This window comes from Stomoxys calcitrans, chromosome 5, assembly GCF_963082655.1.
Source record: "Stomoxys calcitrans chromosome 5, idStoCalc2.1, whole genome shotgun sequence".
In the NCBI taxonomy this organism is placed as follows: domain Eukaryota; kingdom Metazoa; phylum Arthropoda; class Insecta; order Diptera; family Muscidae; genus Stomoxys; species Stomoxys calcitrans.
In genome coordinates this window covers 88,882,145-88,908,794 of record NC_081556.1, presented here as the reverse complement: position 1 = coordinate 88,908,794, position 26,650 = coordinate 88,882,145, and the positions used below count along the sequence as shown (strand labels likewise).

The 26,650-nt window shown below is 40.6% G+C and overlaps 1 protein-coding gene across 1 annotated transcript in view; it reads right to left on the bottom strand.

Moving 5' to 3' along the window:
- The window catches only part of LOC106086636 (uncharacterized), a 308,384-nt gene that overhangs the window by 16,159 nt on the left and 265,575 nt on the right, over positions 1-26,650 (bottom strand). The window contains exon 5 of the mRNA XM_013251381.2: positions 4,970-5,154. Coding sequence (XP_013106835.1) covers positions 4,970-5,154 — 185 coding nt within the window. The remainder of the gene's footprint in view (positions 1-4,969; positions 5,155-26,650) is intronic.

The following is a 26,650-nucleotide window of genomic DNA, read 5'->3' as shown; positions in this document are numbered from 1 at the left end:
GACTATTTCAAAGTTGTGGTTCCGAACTTTCTCTGTTTTTTTAATCTGCTCGGTTGTACAAGGCGTTTTGGGACTTGAATTCATTCATTTCATCTCATCTGCATTTACTGCCACACCCATTTTCACTGACTCTCTTTCGATTCTTTCAAAGGCTGCAGTTACTACTTCCGGTGACCGACCTATGATGTCGATGTCGTCGGCATAGGCGAGTAGCATGTGTTCTCTTGTGATTAGTGTGCCTTATCCATGCACATCTGCATCTCGTATAATCTTCTCCAACAGGATATTGAAGAGATCGCACGCTAGGCTGTCTCCTTGTCTGAAACCTCGTTTGGTATTGAATGGTTCGGAGAGATTCTTTCCTATACTTACAGAGGATCGCGTATCAGCAAGTGTCATCCTGCAGAGTCTTATTAATTTTGCAGGGATACCAAACTCAGACATGGCTTGAAATACCTTTGAACGTAAAGGAGTATCGAAGGCGGATTTGTAGTCAACAAAGAGATGGTAGGAGTTAATTTGTCCTTCTCGGGTCTTTTCCAGGATTTGGAGCAGTGTGAATATATGGCCTATGGTGGATTTACCAGGACTAAAGGCGCATTGCTAAGTCCCAATTATCTCATTGACTTTAGGTTTTAATCTTTCACACAGTACGCTCGAGAGTATCTTGTATGCGATGGGGGGGAGACTTATTCCACTGTAGTTGGCACATTCTGTCTTGTCTCCTTTCTTGTGTACGGGACATAGTATGCTGAGGTTGCAATCATAGGGTATGCGTTCTTCTAGCCAGATTGCGGAGATAAGCTGATGCATACGCCTTATCAGCGTGTCGCCTCCGATCTTAAATAGTTCAGCGGGTAACCCGTCGGCTTCTGCTGCCTTGTTGTTCTTTAGTCGGGTCACTGCTTCTTGGAGCTCATTCTGACTAGGAGGTAAACATTCTATACCATTAACAGGGATTGGTTCTGCGGTATCCTCTTCGCCGCCAACGTCGGACATTAGCAGTTGGGTAAAATGTTTTTCCCATATCCTCAGCATGCTATCTATGTCAGTTACCAGATTTCCTTCTTTGTGTCTGCAGGTTGATGTGCCTGGACCAAAGCCATCGGTTTGATGTTTAATTCTTTGGTAGAATTTCCGTACTTCATTTTTTCTTAGGGCGCAACGATACGTTTCAATTGAGCGTTGATCCCCGAAGGTAATTAGTCTGTATCGGCCCCGATATCAGCCTGCATCGTCACAAACTGGAGGAGATCCAGGAAATTCAGCAAGGACATCAGAGTATACTGATGACAGTCCATTTACTATCCCACTCCAATTATTCCTAGGTATGCAACCCTGTCCTTATCCCTCGTCGACAATTGCCATCACCAAACAGTGCCTAGCGACATTAGCAAAGGTTCTTGGATCCATCTTACTGTTGTTTGCCCTAGTTCTTTTAGGCATGGGATGCCCTCCAGGTGACCGCAGCCTTTTGGCTGATTGCGGTGAAGTTTCCGAATCTAGACGTGTTGTCTTTGGGGTAGCCTGTGCAACGAATTCCCAAACCCAATTAAGGGAGCCTCTCTTCTTCTCTGTGAGAGTGTTAGGATCGTTCTCACGAAGGCTCTCACTTAACCTATGAGCGATCCCCTGCAGAGCAATTCTTTGTCGGCAAGTGGAGCCAGGCGTAGCCGCTCCCCCAACTAGTCGAGGGCCAGTATTAGACAACATACTACGGCCTGATACCATAACCGCAGCGGTTGGGGCTTTGGAGTTCATTTTAAGTCTACTACCGGGCTCTATATCCGCCACTCTACTGGAAACAGATGCAGATCATCCTCATCATCATCATATTTTTGATCGTCGTGACATTTTAAGTCGATCTAGCCATGTCCGTCCGTCTGTCTGTTCAAATCACTCTTACATTCGAGGGAGTAAAGCCAGCCGCTTGAAATCTAGGGTCTTGACTTGTAGAGCCTCTAGAGGGAACGATTTCTATCCGATTTCGATGCAATTTTGCGTGAGGTGTTTTGTTATGATTTCAAATAACCGCTCTAAGTAAGGTTGAAATCGGTCTATAACCTGATATAACTGTCATAAAAACCGAACTGGGGCCTAGACTACTTGAGCATCTAGAGGGCGCAGTTCCTATCTGATTTGCCTAAAATTTTGCACGAAGTGCCATGAACGGTATGGCTTCCAACAACTGTGTTATGCATGGTTCAAATCGGTCCATAACCTGATATAGCTGCCATATAAACCGATCTTGAAATTGGACTTCTTGAGCCACTATAGGGCGATTTCTTCTCCGATGTTGCTGAAATTATGCATGACGTGTTTTGTTAAGACTTTCGACAACTGTGCCACATAGGGTTTGAATCGGTTCATAACCTGATCTAGCTGCTATATTAACGGATTTGAAATAAAGACTTCTTGAGCCTCTATAGGGCCCAATTATTATCCGATTTGACTGAAATTTTGTTCAACGGCTTCTCCCATGATCTTTAACATACATATCAAATATGTTCTGAATCGGTCTATAGCATGATACAGCTCCCTTGTAAATCGATCTCCCTATTTTACTTCTTGAGCCCCTACATAATGACTTCTACTATGGTCTCCAACATTCAATTCAATTATGGTCCGAATCGGACCATAACTTGACATAGCTCCAATAGCATAGCAATTATTTTCTTTCATCCTTTGTTTGTTTCAAAAAAGGGATAGCGGGCAAAAGAACTCGACAAAAGTGATCCATGGTGGATGGTATATAAGATTCGGCCCAGCCGAACATAGCACGCTTTTACTTGTGAATCTATACCATGGTTAGCATGAAACCGAACCCACCACCGAAGGATAGGGGTATATTCATTTTGTCATTCCGTTTGCAACCCATCGAAATATCCATTTTCGACCCTATAAAGTATATATATTCTTGATCAGCGTAAACATTTAAGACGATCTAGACATGTTCGTCCGTCTGTCCGCCTGTCCGTCTGTCTGATGAAATCACGCTACAGTCTTTAAAAATAAAGATATTGAGCTGAAACTTTGCACAGATTCTTTTTTAGTCCATAAGCAGGTTAAGTTCAAAGATGGGCTATATCGGACTATATCTTGATATAGCCCCCATATAGATCGATCCGCCAATTTAGGGTCTTAGGCCCATAAATGCTGACAGTGGGTTGTGTTAGGCCTTTTGACATCCTTCGTCAATTAGGTCCAGATCGGTCCAGATTTGGATAAGCTGCCATATAGACCGATCCTCCGATTTAGGGTCTTAGCCCCATAAAAGCCACATTTATTATCCGATTTTGCTGAAATTTGGGACTCTGGGTTGTGTTAGGCCTTTTGACATCCTTCGTCAATTAGGTCCAGATAAGTTCAGATTTGGATATAGCTGCCATATAGACCGATCTCTCGGTTTTAGGTTTTTGGTCCATAATAGGCGCATTTATTGTCCGATTCTGCCGAAATTTGAGACAGTGAGTTGCGTTAGGCTTTTCGGCGTCCTTCGTCAATTTGGCCCAGATCGGCCCAGATTTGGATATAGCTGCCATATAGACCGATTTCTCGGTTTTAGGTTTTGGGCTATAAAAGGCCCATTTATTGTCCGATTTTGCCGAAATTTGAGACACTGAGTTGCGTTAGGCACTTCGACGTCCTTTTTCAATTTGGCCCAGATCGGTGCAGATTTGAAAATAGCTGCCATCTCACCGATCTCACGATTTAAGGTTTTGGCCCCAGAAAAGGCGCATTTATTGTCCAATTTCGCCGAGATTTGGGACAGTTCGTTGTATTAGGCTTTTCGACATCTGTGTCGCATATGGTTCAGATGGATTTATTTTAAGTTATAGCTTCTAAAAAGACCAATATTTTGTTATACACAATTGAACAATGACTTGCGCCTTTTTACTTGTTGGGAATTAAATCCTCGGCACCCGCACTCTCAAACCGAACTCACTATCAAATCATCCTGAAATAAGGCCTTGGTTATTGCCTTATCTCCTCAATTGATTCAACTTCTTCTTATGAGGCCTTATGATAGAAGGCCCAGCAATTTATGTCAATGTCTCAACTTTCAATTATTTGCTTGTGATTTGTTTTTCTTCTTAAATACCACATTGAAGGCGTTGATAATTTGTGACAAGCTTTAATTGTCAAACAATTTAGTTTAGCTGAATAATTGAGATTTTGCCGATAACTATTTACCAACTCATAAATATGGCTAATAATTTTGAATGGCATATTTTGTTTCCATTCTCTATCGAATGTATTGACATTCTATGTTTTGCAAAACACTTCATACAATAAACTCTTCATAACTTTGGTACATATTTCGTACACTTGATTGCCTTTTCAGTTAACAAAGTTTTATGTACACAGACAGTCGGGGAATACATGAACAAGAGACACATGAACAAAATGCATTGAATTATACTCACCTTAAGGTATTCGCATAGATCGCATTATGAATGAAAAATGATTTGATATCGATGTTGAAATTTATGATTATGTGCTATTTGAATGTGTGTGTGCGTATGGGTGTGTGGGTGACAATTATCTTGTAAATTACTCAATCAATTTGTAAGCTAAGCTAGAAATATTAAAATACAAAATCAAAGCCTATGCTAGAGAGAATAGAGCTATTCTATGTAGCCAGAGAGGCTGACAATTTATTGAAAGATATCAAACTCTATGTCATTAGTCTAAGCCCACATTAGAAATCAAATACTAAGGTGGGCTAGATAACAAAAATAAAAAAAAAACTGCTATAATTTTGTTGTTGTTGTCAGCCTTCTAATGGAACTAAATTTCTTGAAATTATGGTACTATTAAGGAATTTACCGTTTAATCAAAGTTTTTTATGCTTTAAATTTAGAAGACAAATTTAACTATCGCCTAATACAATTATGAATAATTTTGGTAAACTAAGAAGTTTTTAAGGCTGTTGAGGTAAACAAAAATCAATAATGCAATGACTTACCACACCCTGTGGCACACCAACATCATAGGTTGGTGGTGGCGATGCTGGCTGATATGGACCACGAGCATAACGCAATATGGCCAATTGTTGAGCTCGTTTGATACCACATTCTCCCAGACCTCTCAATTGAATCCAGTAGGCACCAACAGGTTGATCCGCGGTAATAATGAAATCGTAACGTTCACCTGAAATTGAAAGGAAATAAAGATGTAATGGTTTATTTAGCTGCTTTGGTATAACATAAAAAATGAATTAGTTTTTGTTTTTCGTATATGAATGAACAAGTAAAAAGGCGTTAAGTTCGGCCAGGCCGAACTTTGGGTACCCACCATCTCGAGTATACATATATATATTCCTTATAAACCGGTGAAAATGCATAACTTATGCCCCCATAGCAGCTATATCGAAATATGTTCCGATTTGGATCAAATTGGATACGGATAATGAGTGGTCTAATATGTACAAGCAGAACAAAATATTGGTCTTTTTGGTAGCCATATACAAATATAGACCGATATGAACCATATACGACACGGATGTCGAAAAGCCTAACATAAATCACTGTGTCAAATTTCATCGAAAACGGATTATAAATGTGTTTTCTATGGGGTCAAGATTTTAAATCGAGAGATCGGTCTAGCTCGGACTAGCCGAATCGGGTCTAGCCGAACCGGGCCGCCCCACAGCGCCTTCTTTAACTCCCTAATTCGCCCTGAATGCGGATATCGAATTCGTGCCATTGTAGCCTATGACGCTGAAAGCGTTCGAATCCTGACGAGAACATCGGACAAAGCGGTGTTTATCTCCTCCTAATGTTGGCGACATTTGCGAGGTACAATGCCATGCGTGGTCATTTAAAAAATTTTTTCCACTGCGGCACGCTGTACGGGACTCGGCTATAAAAAAGGTCCCTTATCATTGAGTTTAAACTTGAATCGGAAAGCTTTCAGTGATATGTGAGAATTTGCCCCTTCTCGATTCCTGGTGGTAATGTTTTTGGAGTATTTGAGAGAAAGATTCTTCGTAAAATATATGGACCAGTTTGCGATGATGGAGAATATAGGCGACGTATGAACCACGAGCTGTATGAGCTGCATGACGACGATAGCATAGTTACACGCATCAAAATACAACGGCTGCGTTGGCTAGGTCATGTTGTCAGAATGGATGAAGAAGCTCCAGCAAAGAAGTCTTTTGAAGGCAAACACGGTGGTACACACAAACCGGGAAGACCAAAAGCTCGATGGAAAGATCAAGCGGTGAGAGACACCTCGAAACTTGGTGGTCAGAGATTTTATTGTAGAATGAGCTCAGAAGATCGAGGCGCTGGGTACTTGGAACCAAATTTTAATACCATATTCGTTTTCTGGTCTCCAATACCATTCATATGATACCTTTATTGTGCCCATCGGACCACTTTTGGATATGGGTGTCGTTTTTGGGTTAAGGGGGAGGGTCCGCCTCCACCCAATATCTAAAAATTTTATAGCCTATGTTTCCTTCCAGGCAAACGTACACAATCTATGAAAATTTAAAGAAAATGAGTTCAGCCAAGTATCATATAGTCATAATGGGTCTAATGGTGTTTTTGGGGGCTGGCGTGACCCCCTATACTTCGATCTGATTTTGTATGCCAGATTCGAAATCTACTCCCGACTACCTTTCATTTGAGCCCCATATTGAAATGAACGTCCAATATGTCTGTTTGGGGAAGTTTTGGAGTTGGGGCGTCTCGATGGGTGATTAGACTCAAATTTTAATACCATATTCGTATTCCCTCTCCAATACCTTTCATTTGATACCTATATTGTCCCGATCGGTTCACTTTTGATTTTGTGTTGTGTTTCTGGCATAAGGGGGAGGGTCCGTCCCCCTTCCGATACCGAAAGATTATATAGCCTATGTTTGAGAAAATCGGTTCTGCCGACTTTCAGTCTATACAGAACAAACAAACCGAGTCCCACATATCCGTGATTGGCTAATGTGCCCATTTTGGGCGTTTTTGTGGGGGTGGCGTGACCTCCTATACTTCGACATGAATTTGAATGCCTGATGAAGAGAATGTCATGATCGCCCAAAAATTATTTTTGAGTAGTACTTTCGGGGTAAGGGGGAGGGTCCAGTCTGTGAAAATTTCAAGGTAATAGGTTCAGCCGTTTATGAGTTTATACGGAAATAAACAAACAAACCGACAAACAAACAAACACAAATTGAATTTTATATATAAGATAGGGTCGGAAGTAATTATTTTCATGTGTTGAAAACGGAATGACAAAATGAATATACCCCCATCCATCCAAAAAGTACCAATGACCCAAGTTTGGCCAGGCCGCATCTAAGATTCTGAACAGATTTTTTTTTTATTATTTTGAAGTACAAAATCGGCGAATGAGTGAAAAGGGATCAAAATGTCAAGTGTGGAGACGGGTTTATTTGAAGACTAATGTATTTAAAGATCTAGCGAGGCTACATGGTAGCTGACACATAGTGTTGCCAAGTTAATGTTGCTATATATCTCTCAAAATAGAAATGACAGCTACATGATCTATGTTTTTTTGATAGCTCAATAAAATTAAATTATGGACCATAAGGTTAGGTTAATTAAGGTTGAGTGGGTTGCCCCCAAAGGTGAGTGCACCCGGTACCCTAGTGGTACCCTAGAAAGAAAGGGATGAGAAAGACGATATGAGAGCTCGCACTAATGGTTATATACGAATAAAAGAAAAAACAAGTAAGAGAGCGCCAAGTTCTGCCGGGCCGAATCTTATATACCCTCCACCATGGATCGCATTTGTTGAGTTCAAAAACACGTGCAAAGTTTCAGTCTAGAATTGCGCCCTCTAGAGGCATAAGAAGTCTAGACCCAAGAAAATAAAAACACCACCACCCGAAGCAAGGCACATGTGGTGGCTGATTAAATGGGTTTTTGCCTTGCCTATACATATATTGTTGTTGTTATTATATATTGGCTTGAAAAGAGTGCCTTTCAACAACAAATTTGTACTTTTGGTGGCTGAGATTCAAAACCATTTGTTGCAGGGAAATTAACAAATTTCGACGTCGTTTTTTTCGACCAAAATTGTTGTTTTTCAAATTATTTTTATCTGTGCATGTCAGAACAATGTGCGCTAAACTTAAAATTAAAAACAAAGTCCTCTAGTCACTTGCCAGCAGCACTTGGGGTGCTGGCATAGAAACCTTATTGACCACGTACAAAACAATTGGCCGGTCTGTGGGAAGTTATGCAGCGTTAGTGTGGCTTGTCAGTTATGTGACACGCAGTGGAATAATATTCAGATCTGTCTGAATGCCGCCCTTCGAACTGCGACGGGCTGTCTGCTAAGTTCTCACGTGGAACATCTCCATCAGGAGACAAAGATCCTACCCGTACTAAGACATAACTAAATGCTATCCAAGCAATACTTCTGGGCTGTTATTGCGAGGACCAACCATGCGATTATCCTTTTGTGGATAGGTATCCACCGCCCAGAAGCCTTAAGGTGGGTCTACAAGATCTAGAGCGTGAGGTTAAGAGCTACAAGACAGAACCTCTAGATCAAGCGGGTCTGGACAACTTTAATGTAGATGCCTTGAATAGCTGCCGGCTGAATGTTGCCTTGGAGAATGACCGCCACCATCGCATCTGAAGAAATGTACCTCCCCCGGCAAACGAGAGTAGTACTGGCTAAATTATGATCCGGGAGATGCAGCCACCTCAACTCCTACAGAGAAAGGATTGATTGTTGCCAACGATTCCGATTGTAACCTGGGACCACATGACAACTGTCCAGCCAGACCCACTCGACTCAGATTCAGATCTCTCTGGACGCACCCCACCTTAGTCGCAGAGTTCCTGGATCTGCATATTCTACAGAATCAAGTAGACGAAATATAGAACACAACACACTGCTGCAACAACAACCCTTACAATCGAGAGAAGCGACTATCGACCCTATCTAAACGCCTCCACAATATCGAGGAACGCCTCCACAATATCGAGGAAGGCCGCCATCTTGTATTGCTTCTGTTGGAGAGACAATTCGACCTCTCGTACCACTTCATTTAGGGCCGTCTTCAACGACTTCTTTTTGATGTGCCCCGCTAAAATTTTCCGGAGTCAGTCCCTCCCTCATATTCAGTATCTATGGGCTAATATTATTCTTCGTTTTATTTCAAAACTTGTGTCTTTCGCATCGTTTATGCCGATTCCAGGATAGCAAAATCTGCGGTCTTTCTCAAAGCTATGATTCCCAGCCAGATCTACTTTAACTTCCTTTGTTTTGAGCTTTTCAAAGGTGGTAAATACTGCTGCGCTACTCGCCTATGCCAACGACATCGATATCATAAGTCGGTCACCGGAAGTAGTAACTGCAGCCTTTGAAAGAATCGAAAGAGAGTCAGTGAAAATGGGTCTGGCAGTAAATGGAGATAAGACGAAATGGATGGTTTCAACTCCCAAAAAGCCTTGCACAACCGAGCAGATAAAGAAAATAGAGAAAGATGGGAACCACAACAGTCAGTAACTTTATCTACCTCGGCAGCGCCGTAACTGAAACGAATGACACCAGTTTTGAGATTAAGCGAAGAATAATACTGGCAAACAGATGCTACTTTGGACTAAGTAAGCAGTTTAGAAACAAGGCCACTTCTCGACAGACGAAGATTACAAGACACTGATACTACCCGTGCTGTTATATGGTTCTGATGCATGGGTACTTATAAAAGCAGATGAAGCAGTGCTTGAAGTATTTGAGAGAAAGATTCTTCGTAAAATATATTTGCGTTAATGCAGAATATAGCCGTCGCATGAACCACGAGCTGTATGTCGACGATAGCATAGTTACACGCATCAAAATACAACGGCTGCGTTGGCTAGGTCATGTTGTCAGAAGAGATGAAGAAGCTCTAGCAAGCAAATCTTTTAAAGGTAAACACGGTGGTACACGCAAACCGGGAAGACCAAAGGCCCGATGGAAAGATTAAGTTGTGGGAGATTCCTCGAATCTTGGTGTCAGAGATTTTAGAATGAGCGCAGAAGATCGAGGCGCTTGGAACGCTATTCAACGTTCCGCTTGTGGAACAAATGTTCTGTCATAGCCAATTAAAGAAACGAAAGAAAAGAAAGAAAAGGAGAAATACTGCTGTGGATGACCGATCCATAAAATTTATATCGTCGGCACAGGCCAAACCATACCGATTCACACCTGCATCTCGCAGATTATTCTCCTGATTGAAACATCGTTTGGCATTGAGCTGCTCAGAAAGGTTTCTTCCTATTTTAACTAAGGAAGGTGTGTCATCATCGTACAAAGTCGTATTGATTTCGCCGAGGAGAAAAATCTTGAAACTGGAGGAGCGCAGAAGAAATCTTTGGTATTGAATATTTATTCTGAGTTCAGCTGAGTGTAAATATGAGAATTAAATCGGCTGAGCTTTAAGCACTTGAACCTTCTTATTCTATTGGTTGCCCAAAAAGTAATTGCGGATTTTTTTAAAAGAAAGTAAATGCAATTACAGAGTCACAAGCTGTGAAAAAATTTGTCAACGCCGACTATATGAGAAATCCGCAATTACTTTTTGGGCAACCCAATATTTCACCTTCTACTTCATAAACAATGTGCTGATGTCATATATTGTTACAAATTCATAAAATCAGCTACAGGAAATCCTTTTGACTATGAAAGAGGAATTTGCTTTGTTTTTGTTATAAATACATCGAGTAAATTCTTTCCAATTACATGGACGTCTTATATGAATTTCAAAAATCTGCCGCTTTCAGCCGTTGATTAATGGTTCTTATTGAATGACACTTATTATTCCCCACTATCGATGAACGCTTGTAATTGTTTGTTGGCATAATCTTAACCTCTTTGCTTTGGTATTATAACCAGACGGATTATTGTTGGACAAATGCATGCAGCCTCTACTCGCACGAGTATTGTGTCTGAAAATACCCCTTTCACCATTGCCATTGCGAATTCTTTCAAGCCAACAAAGTAGCAGCAGCCACGCCAGTTTATTTATTTTTTTTTTGTAAATTATGACGCTAATGCGATGGTAACACCCATTCAGAGCCAAGACATGGTACGTAATGGCATTCTGGTAGTCATAATCCAAAATGAAATACTTAAGCTTTAAGGTCAAGTCCAATACTTAATGTCATAATTTAATTACCACAAAGAGAACAATCATGAAAACAAACAACAACAACAACAATGGCAATAATAAAAAACATTGTATTGAATGTCTTCATGGAGTTATGAAAGGAATTTGTAGCCCTCGACAGACTAGTTGCCTAGCTAAGCCATAAACAAAAGACTTAGGAAACAAGCACATCAAAGTTACTCCACCACACTTTCCGTTCTGATTTAATCGAAATTGAGATCAAACATAACGCTGTATAAGCACTGAAATAAATTGACTTAATGACAAATTGGTACAAGAAGTCATTTCTCAATGGGTTTGTGGCGGCCATTTAATAAATTGCCACTCCAAAGCAAAGCACACCCTTTGATGGCGGGTTTGGCTTCAATTGCAATTCATGCCATTGAAGCGAATTGAATGCATCACCTATCGAGTACAATGACAAACGGAGACACATAATAATTAATACCAATTACCGATATAAATAATTTCTTAAAGGTTCGTAACAAATTATGGCAATCGCTTCGTGCATCGTTCCCAACCGCATCATGAGGTGACTGAATGGCTGGTTGGTTGTCTGATTGGCAGGTTACACCTGCTCGGTAGCGGCATTATTTCTGCACTCTTTATAATTGCCAATGGGGTGTCTTTGCTGCCCCTTGTGTAGGAAAAACAGCTATAAAACTGTTGAAGACCTCCATTGCAGCAGCCCATCAATTCTACTGGTTTTGCTTGCAATGGCTTGCTTGCAGAGTAAATTTATATGCGCACACAAATCTGCAAATAAACTGCCGGCAGTTGCGCTTTATCATTAAAGAGAATGACAAATAAATATTGATTGTAAGTACAAATTGGTTGCATATCTATGAGAGACCTCTTTATGTTCAGTTTTGAATACATTCATTACCAATTGACACCATAGACAGACGATTCATTAAAGTCATGGCCAATGCAGCACAAGTAGATTTAGTGCATTTGCAGATTATTTTTCTAAATTGTGGGATATTCTATAACGGTGTTTGTAACATCCACAAGGGCATGGAAGTAGGCCTATGCATAAGTATACGGAAAGACTCAATATCATATTCTTATTGGAGAAAGCTATACTCTGTCTGTTCATATTTAATTGTGTACGAAGTACAGGTCCCAGTATTCATCCGATAACCTTTCAATTCAACACATATATTTGTCTGGCCCAGATACGCTTAGCTTATTAAAAATTGAATAAAAGATTCAGATTTGGATATATATGTTCACCCGATTTGGATCATTAATGCAACAAGTAAAAATGTGCTCAGTTCTGCTGGGTCCAATACCATGGTAGGTATTGTTCAAAAGAGAAATAGGTAAAAGAGAGATGAAAACTTAACAAATATATGTGTAATTGAAAGATCGGTCAATATGGTAGTTATATCCAAACATGGTACGAATTGGATCATATTAGGTTCGGGCTTTGAGAGGTGTATTATAACTCACTGTTCTAAATTTCAGCACAATCGGCTTGAAAATAGGCCTTTTATAGGCCACAACCATTAATCTGGAGATAGGTCTTTATGGCAGCTATATAGAAAAACTATCCGATTTGGCCCATATTTGGTTGGGTGATAAGAGGCTCAAAACAAAGTCTTTGATTCAAATTTGAGGGAAATCGGATAGAAAATGAGCACTTTATGATCTCGGGAAGTAAAATCGGAAGTTCGGTATATGGCCCATTTTGGTTTTAATCTTATATATAAAAATCAATTTGTGTTTGTTTTGTAGGTTTGTTTGTTTGTTTGTATGTTTGTGTGTTCCTTATAGACTCAGCAATGGCTGAACCGATTTTCTTGAAATTTTCACAGATGGTGCATAATGACCCCGTGGTGAAAATAGGGTACTACATTTTTTGATACCTGAAGGGGGAGCGGACCCTCCCCCTTACCCTAATTTTCAGAAACGCCAGATCTGGGAGATGGGTGGTGCGATTTAAGCAAAATTTTGTGTGCAGTCATATAGTACCCTAAAAATTAAAATTTGGTATCGAAATTTCGGATGGGGTACCTAGGGGGGCTGCCTCAACCTAAAACCTACCAAACATATATTTACACCAATCAAGACATTATGGGACCCAAATGAAAGGTATTTACGATAAGAAAACGTATCTGATATCCAATTGTCGGACCAAGTGCTAGGGGGACCACCCCGAGCCCCAAAACACCCCTAAATCAGACATATTTACCGACCATGGCAATATGAGACTCAAATGAAAGGTATTTGCGAGTAGAATACGAATCTGATATCCAAATGTGGGACCACGTTTCTGGGGGTCCACACCTTCCCCAAAACACCCCCCAAACTGGACTTATTTACTGACCATGGGAATATGGGGCTTAAATAAAAGGTATTTGAATGTAGAATACGAATCTGATATCCAAATATGGGACCAAGTGTTTGGGGGGCCGCCTTTCACCAAAAACATCCCCCAAAGGGGACAAATTTACGACCATAGCAATATGGGGCTCAAATGAAAGGTCTCTGGGAGTAAAGCATGACTTTGATATCAATATTCGGGAAAAGTGTCTATGGGGCCACGCCACCCCCACAACACCACCCAAATAGTAAGTATTTTCTGACTATTGCAATATGAGGCTCAAATAAGAGGGTTTTTAAAGTGGAACACGAATCCGATATATATTTTCAAGGCCAACTCACTGAGTAGCCGCCCATCCCCCAAAACACCCCCCAAGCCGGTCATGTTTGACGACTATGGAAATGTGGGGCTCAAATTAAAGCTATGTGGGAGCAGACCACGTATCTGATATCAATATTAGGGGCCAACTGTCTAGCGGGTGTCCCACCACCATAACAACCCCCAAATAGGACGTATCTGCTCACCAAGACAATTTGGGTCTTAAAGAGAGTGGAACTAAATATTCATAGTTTTTAGGGCCAATACCCCAAACCGGACATATTTGCTGAGTTTTGCAATAAGGAGTTTAAATGAGATTAGAAAACGAATTTGCCCAATTTTGAGGGCAATGGTAAAATGTGGTTCAAATAAATGATATATAGATACATGAGAATAGATTGGAATAGATTTGGTGATTGGGGGACCACCCCAATCCCCAAAACACTCCTAAATCGGGCATATTTGCCGATCATGTCAATGTGGAGCTTAAATGAAAGGTATTTGGAGGTAGAACAAGAATTGATATACATTTTCGCAAGAATTGATACCAAAAATACCCCACAAACCGCAATTTGGGAGTAGAATACGGATTTGATTTGCAAATGTAGGACAATGTATTTAGGGCATCACCCCTTTACCAAAACACCCCCAAAGGGAAAAAAATTTTCAACCATGCCAATATTTGGCTCAAATGACAGGTATTTGAGATTAGAAAATGAATTTGATAACCTATTTTGGGGCCATGTGTTTAGGCGACGTCTCATCCTGTCAACTTCTCTTAAGTCAATGGCAATACGGGGTTTAAATAAATGGTATTTGAGAGAAGAGCACGATGCTGATATTTTTTCAGGGCCAAGTATCTGGGGGACCACCTCTCCCCCTAAAACACCACTAAATCAGACATCATGAGAATATCGGACTGAAATGAAGTATTTTAAGAATGGAGCATACCTTACATCCAAAATTAAATATTAGACCAATAAAGATCACGTGGGATTCAAATAAAGGCACTTATATTGTTAAACTGTTCGTCAAGTTAGCATGGTGTTTCACTAAAAGATCTTTAATTGTCGAAAATAAATATTCCAAGGAAACTTTTCAGCTTGTCAGCTAGTCTTCTATAATAAAAACAATAATCTGTGGCAACTTTCATCCACCTACTTTAACTCCTTCTATTTTTGGCCAACTTTACTATGAACTCACGACACTGTGCATCATGGGCTGCACTACAAATGTACACAAATGAAATTAGCTGAAGGGCACAGTGTATTTTGCATAAAAAATTTCTGCCAATTTAGCCAAAGAAATGAAACTTATTGGACCAGTATTCGACTAATCGGGATACAGGGGCAATATCAAGTTATAGACAGATTTGAACCATACTTAGCACGCATGTTGGAAGTCAAAAGGATATCACGTGCTAAATTTCAGCCAAACCGGATAGCAATTGCGGCTTTCAGGGGCCACCATACTAATCTAGTCATTTCCTTAGTAAAACATCGACATATTGATCTGCGACCTCATAAGTCAATCTAGCCACGTCCATCCGTTTGTCGAAATCACGATAGTGGCCGTACAAATATAGATATCCGCTTAAAAATTTTTACAGATACTTCATATTGCTGATATAGCTCCCATATAAATAGATATCCTGATTTGAGATCTTGAGCACCTGAAAATAGTTTTGTTATCCGGTTTAGCTAGAATTGTGCACGAAGTGTTCTGTTATTACTTCCATCGGTGATAAGTACAATCCAAATCGGTCTAGAACATAAGATAGCTCCCAAATGAACCGACCATCCGTAATGACACCTTGAGCCGCTGGAAGCCGCAATTGTAATCCGTTTTGGCTGAAAATTGGCATAAGGACGCGGTTCTGACTTTCAACATCTGTGCTAATAGATTCTAATCGGTTCTTACACTGAAATAGCTTCCATATAAACCGATCCTGGATTTAACTTATTGAGCCCATTTATCACCCATTGACGTGTACCACCTTATTTGCCTTCAAAAGACTTCTTTGCCGGAGCTTCTTTATTCATTTTGACATCATGACCTTACCAACGCAACCGTTGTATTTTGATGCGTGTAACTATGCTATCGACGTCATACAGCTCGTGATTCATACGTCGCCTATATTTTCTATTAACGTAAACTGATCCATATATTTTACGAAGAATCTATTTCTCAAACCCTCCAAGCACTGCCTCGTCTGCTTTCACAATTACCCATGCTTCAGAGCCATAAAACAACACGGCGAGAATCAGTGTCTTAATCCAAAGTAGGATCCGTTTGCCATTATTATACTTCCCTTTATTTCAAAACTGGTGTCAATCGTTTCGGTTACGGCGGTGCCTTTCTCCATTTTCTTTATCTGCTCGGTTGTACAAAGCGTTTTGGGAGTTGAAATCTTCCATTTCGTCTTATCTCCATTTACTGCCAGACCCATTTTCATGGACTCTCTTTAGATTCTTTCAAAGACTGCAGTTACTACTTCCGGTGACCGACCTATGATGTCGATGTCGTCGGCATAGGCGAGTAGCATGTGTGTAATCTTCTCCAGCAGGATATTAAAGAGATCACACGATAGGCTGCCTCCTTGTCTGAAACCTCGTTTGGTATTGAACGGTTCAGAGACATTCTTTCCCATTCTTACTGAGGAACACTTATCAGCAAGTGTCATCCTGCAGAGTCTTATTAATTTTGCAGGGATACCAAACTCAGATATGGCTTCAAATACCTTTGAACGTAGAGGGGTATCAAAAGCGGCTTTGTAGTCAACAAAGAGATGGTAGGTGTTGATTTGTCCTTCTCGGATCTTTTCCAGGATTTGGAGCAGTGTGAATATATGGCCTATGGTGGATTTACCAGGACTAAAGGCGCATTGCTAGGTCCCAATTATCTTATTGACTTTAGGTTTTAATCTTTCACACAGTACGCTCGAGAGTATCTTATATGCGATGGGGAGGAGACTTATTCCACTGTAGTTGGCACATTCCGTCTTGTCTCCTTTCTTGTGTACGGAACCTCAGCATACTAGGTTGCAATCATAGGGTATGCGTTCTTCTAGCCAGATTGCGGAGATAAGCTGATGCATACGCCTTATCAGCGTGTCGCCTCCGATCTTAAATAGTTCAGCGGGTAACCCATCGGCTCCTGCTGCCTTGTTGTTCTTTAGTCGGGTCACTACTACTTGGACCTCATTCTGACTAGGAGGTAAACATTCTATACCATAATCATTGATTGGTTCTGCGGTATCCTCTTCGCCGCCAACGTCGGACACTAGCAGTTGGGTAAAATGTTCGTTCCATATCCTCAGCATGCTATCTGTGTCAGTTATCAGATTTCCTTCTTTGTCTGTGCAGGTGGATGTGCCTGCACCGAGGCCATCGGTTTGATGTTTAATTCTTTGGTAGAATTTCCGGACTTCATTCTGACTTCTGTACATCTCAATTTGCTGACACTCATGTCTTTCCATTTCCTTTTTCTTTCTTCGGAATAGACGTTTCTCCTTTCTCCTTTTCTCCCGATACCTCTCCTTCGTCTGGCGCGTTGCTACTGATTGCAGGGTTTTTCTCTATGCCGCATTCTTGGCTTCAGTAGCATCTCGACACTCTTGGTCGTACCATGGGTGTCTTGGAGGAGGCTTCCGGTACCCGAGTACGGATTTCGCGGCATTTTCCATGGACTGGGCAATAGTTTGCCACTGCGCCATTATATCATCGGAATAAGGAGTGCTTTCATCAAACAGCTGGGTCAGTCGAGTGGAGTATGCCGTTGCAATCTGATGTGTTTGCAGCTTTTCAATGCCCAGCTTCCGTACAGTGTCAGATCGTACTTTCCTCGCCATGTTCAAACGGTGCGAACCTTTGCATTCAACAAGGTAATGATCCGAATCTATATTCGCTTCACAGATCGATCGTACATTAAACACGCTGGATGCATGCCTTCCATCTATCACAACGTGATTAACTTGCTTCCTAGTGTTTTGATGTTGAAATCTGGTGCTACTAACTACAATGTTTTTTGCAGCGGCGAAATCTATCAGCCTAAAACCATTACTGGACGTTATCTCGTGGAGGCTAAACTTTCCGACGGTTGGACCAAAAGTGTTTTCCTTCCCTATCTTCGCATTAAAATCTCCCAGGACGATTTAAATATCATGGGCGGGGCAGCTGCCATATTCTCTCTCTAGGCGCTCGTTGAAATATCTTTGGTCTTTTCGTCCTTGTCTTCCGTCGGGACGGGGGCACGAATAAGGCTAATGTTGAAGATTTTGACTTTTATGCGCATTGTGGCTAGCCTCTTATCCACCGCAGTAAAGCTGCAGACAAGGTGTTTCAGTTTCCGACTAACCACAAATCCACAGCCAAATTCATGCCTCGTCTTATGGCAGATATAGTATAGTTTGTCACCGTTGGTGTTATAGAGGCGCCATTCCCCCCAGCCCATCGCATTTCCTGTAAGGCGGTAATATCTGGCTGGTACTTCTCTAATACATCCGCCAGCGCGTATACTGCACCTTCTCTATAAAGAGTGCGGACATTCCAGGTGCAGATCCGCAAATCATGATGCTTTTTTCGTTTGCGTTGGTCGTCAATGTTGGGGGAGTCCGATTTAACTATTCCTTTGTTTTTCATAGTAGTTCTCATAGTTTTCCTGTGGCGGGTTCCAGCGCCCCAACCGCATGGGTTTTGTGGGATGTTGGCCATTGGTTATTTGAAGGCGTCAATAACTCGCCTTGTCATCTCGAGTATCATTGACACTTAGTATTTAATTAGGAGCCAGTGCCACCTGACTCCTCACAGAGACTCTCCTCTCGAAAATCGCTGACTGCCCGCAGTCGCAATTGCAGCTATGCAAATTTTGCCCATGAACATTCCACTAAGGAACAGGGGCAAACTTCTTACATATCAATGAGTGCAGTCCGATTCAAGTTGAAGCTCAATGATAAGGGACCTCCTTTTTATAGCCGTGTCCGAATGGCGTGCCGCAGTGCGACACCTAATTGGAAAGAAGTTTTACATGGCATAGTACCTCACAAATGTTGCCAGCATTAGGAGGGGAAAACCACCGCTGAAAATTTTTCTGATGGCTTCGGCAGGATTCGATCCCCTAACCTCTGCGCTACGGTGGTATTTAAATGGTGGAGCTTTTCACCATTCATATACAAGCTAAGTAAAAAAGGGTAAATTTTTAGCAGGGTCCATGGTGGTGGGTAGCCAAGATTTGGCCCGGCCGAACTTAGTACGCTTTTGCTAGCTCAATCGTTGCCTTTCTCTATAAAATGGTTCATATAGAAAAGTCCATCGGATTGGCATCTGGCGAATTAGCGGCCATTATGTAGACGAAAAAGGCCTCACGGTAGCCGAGTTTGTAGCGAGCTCGGATTGCCAGTTCAGGGATCGTATGTTCAACTCCTTCCAAGGCTTCTGCTTGGTCTGTCGCTACTGTGGTATCACATTGTCTAAGTGAGTCAGTAAAGGATTGCTACCATTACCTAACATAATGATAATAAGATCATGTGCCTTTTGGAACTGGTAATGCTTTACCTTGAGCCCAGCAACTACTTTGTTCTTCTGAGTTTAACTTTTTTTTTTTTGCTGGAGTAAGATCACGTGCCTTTTGGAACTGGTAATGTTTTACCTCGAACTCGTTTTTATACCCACCCCCACAGGATGGGGGTATACTAATCTAGTTCTATATATTTTGAATCCCTTCATGGAATAGTTTCAGATCTTTAGCAATTTGATTGCCACTTACGCGAGGATTTCGTTGAATTCGAGTCTTTCGAGTCTTCACTCGCCAAACCACTGCACGTGTTGTTGCAGATTTTTTACCACCACCATGGCGTTTTGTAATGCTACCAGTATCATGATAACGGTTTAAGGTGCGATACACAAACATTTTGTTGTTTCTGAGGTGTTACAGTTCACCAACAGCAGCCGGTTGTGATTTTTCAGTCACATATAACGCATCCTCACTATTCTTGAACTTCATCACTAAAAATAACTTTATTTTTCAACAAACTCAGAAGCAAATGCTTTCGGTGTCTTGTAAACAATAATCATGTAGCTGTAATTTCTACTTTGTCATATAAACCATTGCGAACTTGGTAACAATTCGTGTCGGCTACCCTGTTCATCTTTTCAGACATCCATTACATTTCTGTCGCAGATCTCTCAACGAGGTGGCTGAACGTTTTAAACTTAGCCACAGAGATATCCCAGGGAATTGAAAAGCAAATGAGCTTACAAGACGAGAAACTGGAATCTATGGGTATGGCTTCAGCTACATATAAGCTAATCCTTCAAGCTAAGACTAAGACTAAGACTCAACAGCAAAGCGGTAGACCTCTTCAGGTTAAAATTAGCCCATATAATCTTACAACGTCTGCTGTTTGCCATACGTTGTAAGATTTTATGGGCTAATTACTACTACTACTAATTTCGTCATTCTGTTTGTAACTACTCGAAATATTCGTCTGAGACCCCATAAAGTATATATATTCTTGATCGTCGCGAAATTTTATGTCGATCTAGCCATGTCCGTCCATCTGTCTGTCGAAAGCACGCTAACTTCCGAAGGAATAAAGCAAGCCTCTTGAAATTTTGCACAAATACTTCTTATTAGTGTAGGTCGGTTGGTATTGTAAATGGGCCATATAGGTCCATGTTTTGATATAGCTGTCATATAAACCGATCTTGGGTCTTGATTTCTTGAGCCTCTAGAGTGCGCAATTCTTATCCGATTGGAATGAAATTTTGCACGACGTGTTTTGTTATGATATCCAACAACTGCGCCAAGCATGGTTCAAAACGGTCCATAACCTGATATAGCTGCCATACAAACCGATCTTGGGTCTTGACTTCTTGAGCCTCTAGAGAGCGCAGTTCTTATCCGATTGGAATGAAATTTTGCATGACGTGTTTTATTATGATATCCAATAATTGCGCCAAGTATGGTTCAAATCGGTACATAACCTGATAAAGCTGCCATATAAACCGATCTTGGGTCTTGACTTCTTGAGACTCTAGAGTGCGCATTTTTAATCCGATTGGAATGAAATTTTTCATGTATTATTTTATTATGATATCCAACAACTATGCCAAGTATGATTCAAATCGGTCCATAACCTGATATAGCTGTCATATAAACAGATCTGGGGACTTGACTTCTTGAGCTTCTAGAGGGCGCAAATCCTTTCCGATTTGGCTGAAATTATTTTATTCTTACTTTCAACAACTATGTCAAATAAGGTTCAAATCGGTTCATAATCTGATATAGCTGCCATATAAACCTATCTGGGATCTTGACTTCTTGCGTCTCTAGAGGTCGCAATTATTATCCGATTGGCCCGAAATTTTGTACGACGGATCCTCTCATGACCATCAACATACGTGTTTATTATGGTCTGAATTGGTCTATAGCCCGATACAGCTCCCATATAAATCGATCTCTTAATTTTACTTCTTGAGCCCCCAAAGGGGCGCAATTCTTATTCGAATTGGCTGACATTTTACACAGGTCTCCAACATATAATTTAATTGTGGTCCAATCCGAACCATATCTTGATATCGCTCTAATAGCATAGCAAATCTTTTCTTATATCCTTTTTTTGCCTAAGAAGAGATGCCGGGAAAAGAACTCGACACATGCGATCCATGGTGGAGGGTATAGTATATTCGGCCCGGCCGAACTTAGCACGCTTTTACTTGTTTTAATCTGAAGAAGTATACCGCTTTGCTGTTGTTGTCTACGACAAGTTGGAATGATTTCTACAAAAGCTGTGACGAAGTCCATGCACAGGATACAGTATAATATCTTCTGTGTGCCTATTCTGCGCTGTTAAGCCCAAGTTATTAGGCTTCCTAAAGCGATCTGGCTGCTTAAACGATATGAAGGTATCTTCCATCTCCTGTTCCTGAGGTATCACTAGGGATTAAACTGTCTAAAGGAGCCTGATGGCATAACTATTTCCACTAAAACCTAACCTAAAATAGTACTGTGCCCCTTATATGAATTATGCCATCTCCAAATTAATGAAAATATAATACAATGTTGTACTATTTGTGTATGTGTATGTGCGTGATATAAAGATGTTAATAATAACATTTCATTTTGTGGTGGTTTTGCATCAATCTTCCAATCAATCATGTAATGCGGTTAATAGAGTTATATTTGCATATACTCGTATCTTATTGGAGTCTATTAGTCATCTTAATTAGTTCATTTCCTGAAAATGAAAAACGATTTACCGCACCAAATCATTGACAACGCTCCGGGTGGTATTGGCGCAAGCTCATTACTCTTATTATGACACTTTGTGCTAATTAACATATTAACATATATTAGTGTTGATTTTCTGTATGATTGCTGTGTTGGTTTGGTATGGGAGTACGTCGGTTATTGGTCGTTTTTCACCAGACGACTTTTATTTTAATTTTTTTCACATTGATTCTAGCTAAACTATTTGTGATGTGCTTTTTATACCCAACACCATCGAGTAGGGGGTATATTTATTTAATAATTTCGTTTGCAACACATCGAAATATACATTTTCGAATGTATATATGTTTTTTGTCGTCGCACAATGGGAGAAAATCGAAAAAAAATTCTAAAAAATATGTCGTGTAAGAACGGGTAGAGATATCTCTTTGAAATTGGAATGGCTAGAGCTAAAAAGGCTTTAGTTTGTCCGGGGGCATTTTGGCAGGCCCCTAATATTGGTCACCTCGGTATTTCGAAAATTTATTGGGGCTGCCAAATCCTCGTTTGTAGTTTGCATGTTCTTGAGCGAGCAAAATAGGACCATACTTAGATATGGGTGCCATATAGACCGATGCTTGACTTTTTTTCAATGCTTGGCTGTTTGCTGTGACTATCAACAAGTAAAAGAGTGCTAAGTTCAGCCGGGCCGAATCTTGGGAACCCACCACCATGGATTCTGCTAAAAATTTACACAAAATAAATTTAGTTGAAGGACATAATTTTATTCTACATACCAAACTTCTGTCAAACCAGAAAAATTTAATCTTCTAGGAACCGAACAAAGATGATCTAGACCGATTTACATGCGAGCTATATCTGGTTATAGACTGATTTGGACCGTATTTGGCACAGTTGTTAGAAGTCGTAACAGAACACCGCATGCCAAATTCAGCTAAATCGGACACAAATTGCGGCTTGTAAGGGCTCAAGAAGTCAAATCGGGAGATCGGTTTATATGGGAGCTATATCAGGTTTTAGAACGATTTGGACAGTACTAGGCATAGTTAATGAAAGTCATAACAGAACACTACATGCTCAATTTTATCCTAATCGGACAAAAGTTGCGGCTTGTAAGGGTTCAAGAAGTCAAATCGGGAGATCGGTTTATATGGGAGCTATATTAGGTTATAGATCGAATCGGACCGTAATTGACACAGTTATTGAAAGTCATAACGGAAAACCACATGCAAAATTTCAGCCAAATCGGATAAAAATTGCGGCTTTTAAGAGCTCAAGAAGTCAAATGGGGAGATCGGTTTACATGGGAGCTATATCTAAATCTGAACCGATAAGGTGCATTTGCAATCCCCAAGAGCTATATCAATTCTAAGTATCTGTGCAAAATTTCAACAGGCTAGCTTTACGCGTTCGACCGCAATCGTGAATTTGACGGACGGTCTAAATCGACTCAGAACGTCGAGACGATCAAGAATATATTTATGTGGTCTTAGACGAATATCTCGAGGTGTTACAAACGGAATGACTAGATTAGTATACCCCCATCCTATGGTGGTGGGTATAAAAATAAACAAGCAACAGTTACATCAAAGCAAACAAAACAATTAAAAGTGCGCTAAGTTCGGCCGGTCTGAATCTTATATACCTCCACCATGGATCGCATGTGACAATTTCTTTGAATGGCTCTTTCAAAAGTATAAGAGTACAGTCCATTTATATTCTTGATAGTCTTGAAATTCTTATTCGATTTAGCCATGTCCGTCCGTCTGTCTGTCTGTTGAAAGCACTCTTAACTATTGAATGAATATTCTTCTCGAGCCTCTAGAAGGCGCAATTTCAATCCGATTTGGCAGAAATTTTGTTCAACGACTTCTCCAATGACCTTCAACATACTTCTCAAATATGGTCTGAATCGGTTCATAACCTCAACACGCCACAGGCTTTAAGATTGGAGATAATTAGCTAAAGTTTAGCTCAAGGTTTTTGGTCATAGACAGGATAAGTACAACGATAGACTTTATCGGACTACATCTGGAAATAGCCCCCATATAGACCGATCTGACGATTTAAGGTCTTAGGCTCAATAAAGCAATATTTATTATCCAATTTCGTTGAGATTTTGCACCATGTGTTCCGTAAGGCTTATCCACATTGACATTCGTACCTTGAATGGTCAGATTGGGCTATAGTTGGATATAGCCGCCATATAATCCGATCTACCGATTTGAGGTCTTGGGCTCATTAAAGGCACATTTATTATCCGATTTCGTTTAAATTTTGCGCAGCGGCCTCTGTTAGGCTTTTCAATACTCGTGTTCTATATGCTTTAGACCGGTGTATATTTGAATATAACTGCCATACATACCGATTTCCCTATTTAAGGTATTGGGCTCAATATAGCCACGATCTTTATATATTTGGATATAGCTGCCATATATACCGAGTTCCCTATTTAAAGTCTTGAGCCAATTAAATGCGTATTTATTATCCGATTTCACTGAAATTTAACACAGTGAGTTATGTTAGGCTTCAAGACTTTCGTGCACATATGGTTACGATCGGTGAATATTTGTATATAGCTGCCGTATATACCGATCTCCCGATTTCAGTCCCTGAGCTCATAAAAGCAGCGTTTAATACCCGATATCGGATATCGCTGAAAATTGAAACAGTGAGCTGTATAAGGTCCTTCGACATCCGCGTTAAATATAGTCCTCATTGGTTTATATTGGTGTATAGCTGCCAATTATACCGATATACCGATTACACCTCCTGAGCCTCCAGAGAGTGCAATTCTATCAGTTTGGTTGATATTTTACACTGCTATTTTTTTTGTGACCACCAACGGATGTTCCAATTATGATCCGAAGCAGTTTAAACCTTTATATAGCTCCCATTCAAACCCATTTCCCGCTTAAACCTCTATAGGGCGCAATTCTTATCAGAATTGGCTGAAATTTTAACAATTACTTCTCTTATGACTTCCAATATACGTCCCAAGTATAATCTTCTTCGGAAGATAAACTGATATGACTCCCATATAAACTGATCTTTCGATTCTACTTCTTGAGCCTCTTTAGGGCTCAGTTCTTATATGATTTGGTTGAAAATTTGCACAATGACTTCTCCTATGACTTCCAACATGTGTATGCCATGTATAATCTGAATCATAACAAAAACTGATATAGCTCACATATAAAACGGCCTCCCGATTTTATTTTTTGAGCCCCTATAGCGCACAATTATTATCCGATTTGGATGAAATTTTCACAACGCTGATCACAATGATCAGCGTAAAAATCAAAGACGATCTAGACATGCCCGTCCGTCTGTCCGTCTGTCTGTTGAAATCACGCTACAATCTTCAAAAATAGAGATATTGAGCTGAAACTTTACACAGATTCTTTTTTTTTTGTTTTTTTCCTTTTTTTCTTTTTTGCTTTTTTGCCCATAAGCAGGTTAAGTTCGAAGATGGGCTACTTCGGACTATATCTTCATATCCTTGATATCCATATAGACCAATCCGCTGATTTAGGGTTTTAAGCCATTAAAAGCCACATTTGTTATCCGATTTTGCTGAAATTTGAAACAGGGAGTTGCGTTGGCCCTTCGACATCCTTCGTTAATTTTGCCCAGATCGGTCTGGATTTGGATATAGCTGCCATATAGACCGATCCTCCGATTTAGGGACGTAGGCCCATAAAAGCCACATTTATTATCCGATTTTGCTGAAATTTGGAACAGTGAGTTGTCTTAGCCCTTCCACATCTTTCTTCAATTTGGCCCAGATCGGTCCAGATTTGGTTATAGCTGCCCTATAGACCGATCCTCCGATTTAGGGTCTTGGGCCCATAAAAGGCGAATTTTGGGATAGTGAGTTAAGTTAAGCCCCTTGACATACTTCTGCAATATGGCACAGATCGCTCCAGATTTGGATATAGCTCGACCATATAGACCGATTTTTCGGTTTTAGGTTTTGGGACCATAAAAGGCGCATTTATTGTCCGATTTTGCCGAAATTCGGGGCAGAGCTTTGTGTTAGGCTCTTCGACATTTTTTTGCAACTTGGCCCAAATCGGTTTCACTGAAATTTGACACAGTGACTTATGTTAGGCTTTTCGACATCCGTGTCGCATATGGTTCAGATCGGTATATTTTTAGATATAGCTGCTGTACTTGTTGGTATTTGGTCCAAATCGGAACATATTTCGATATAACTGCTATGGGACTTGAGGTATGCAATTTTCACCCGAGGTGGTGGGTATCCAAAGTTCGGCCCGGCCGAATTGTTCGGCCCTGTTTATTGTAGCAGTGTGCTGCCATTGCCGATGAGAACTCTACAATCGACTGCCACATATCCGAGTTTAGGCACAATGTTGAGGAATTTCCTTTCGAAGCTGGATTCGTGATGTAGAAATCCATTGCTCTGATCCGCAAAGAGGTTTTAGTAGTTGGAAAATATATTGATGCTTTTATGAAAGCAATTGGGCCACTCGCAGCCAATGATCCTAGCAAAAAACATTTTTTTTTGCAGTCAGTGGTTTCCCGTTGAAAATGATTGGATTCAAATATATCGCACTTTAAGCAGGAATTCTAAACTTCGGATTTTTGTCTCGCCGCCCCTGATGTTTCACCATTTA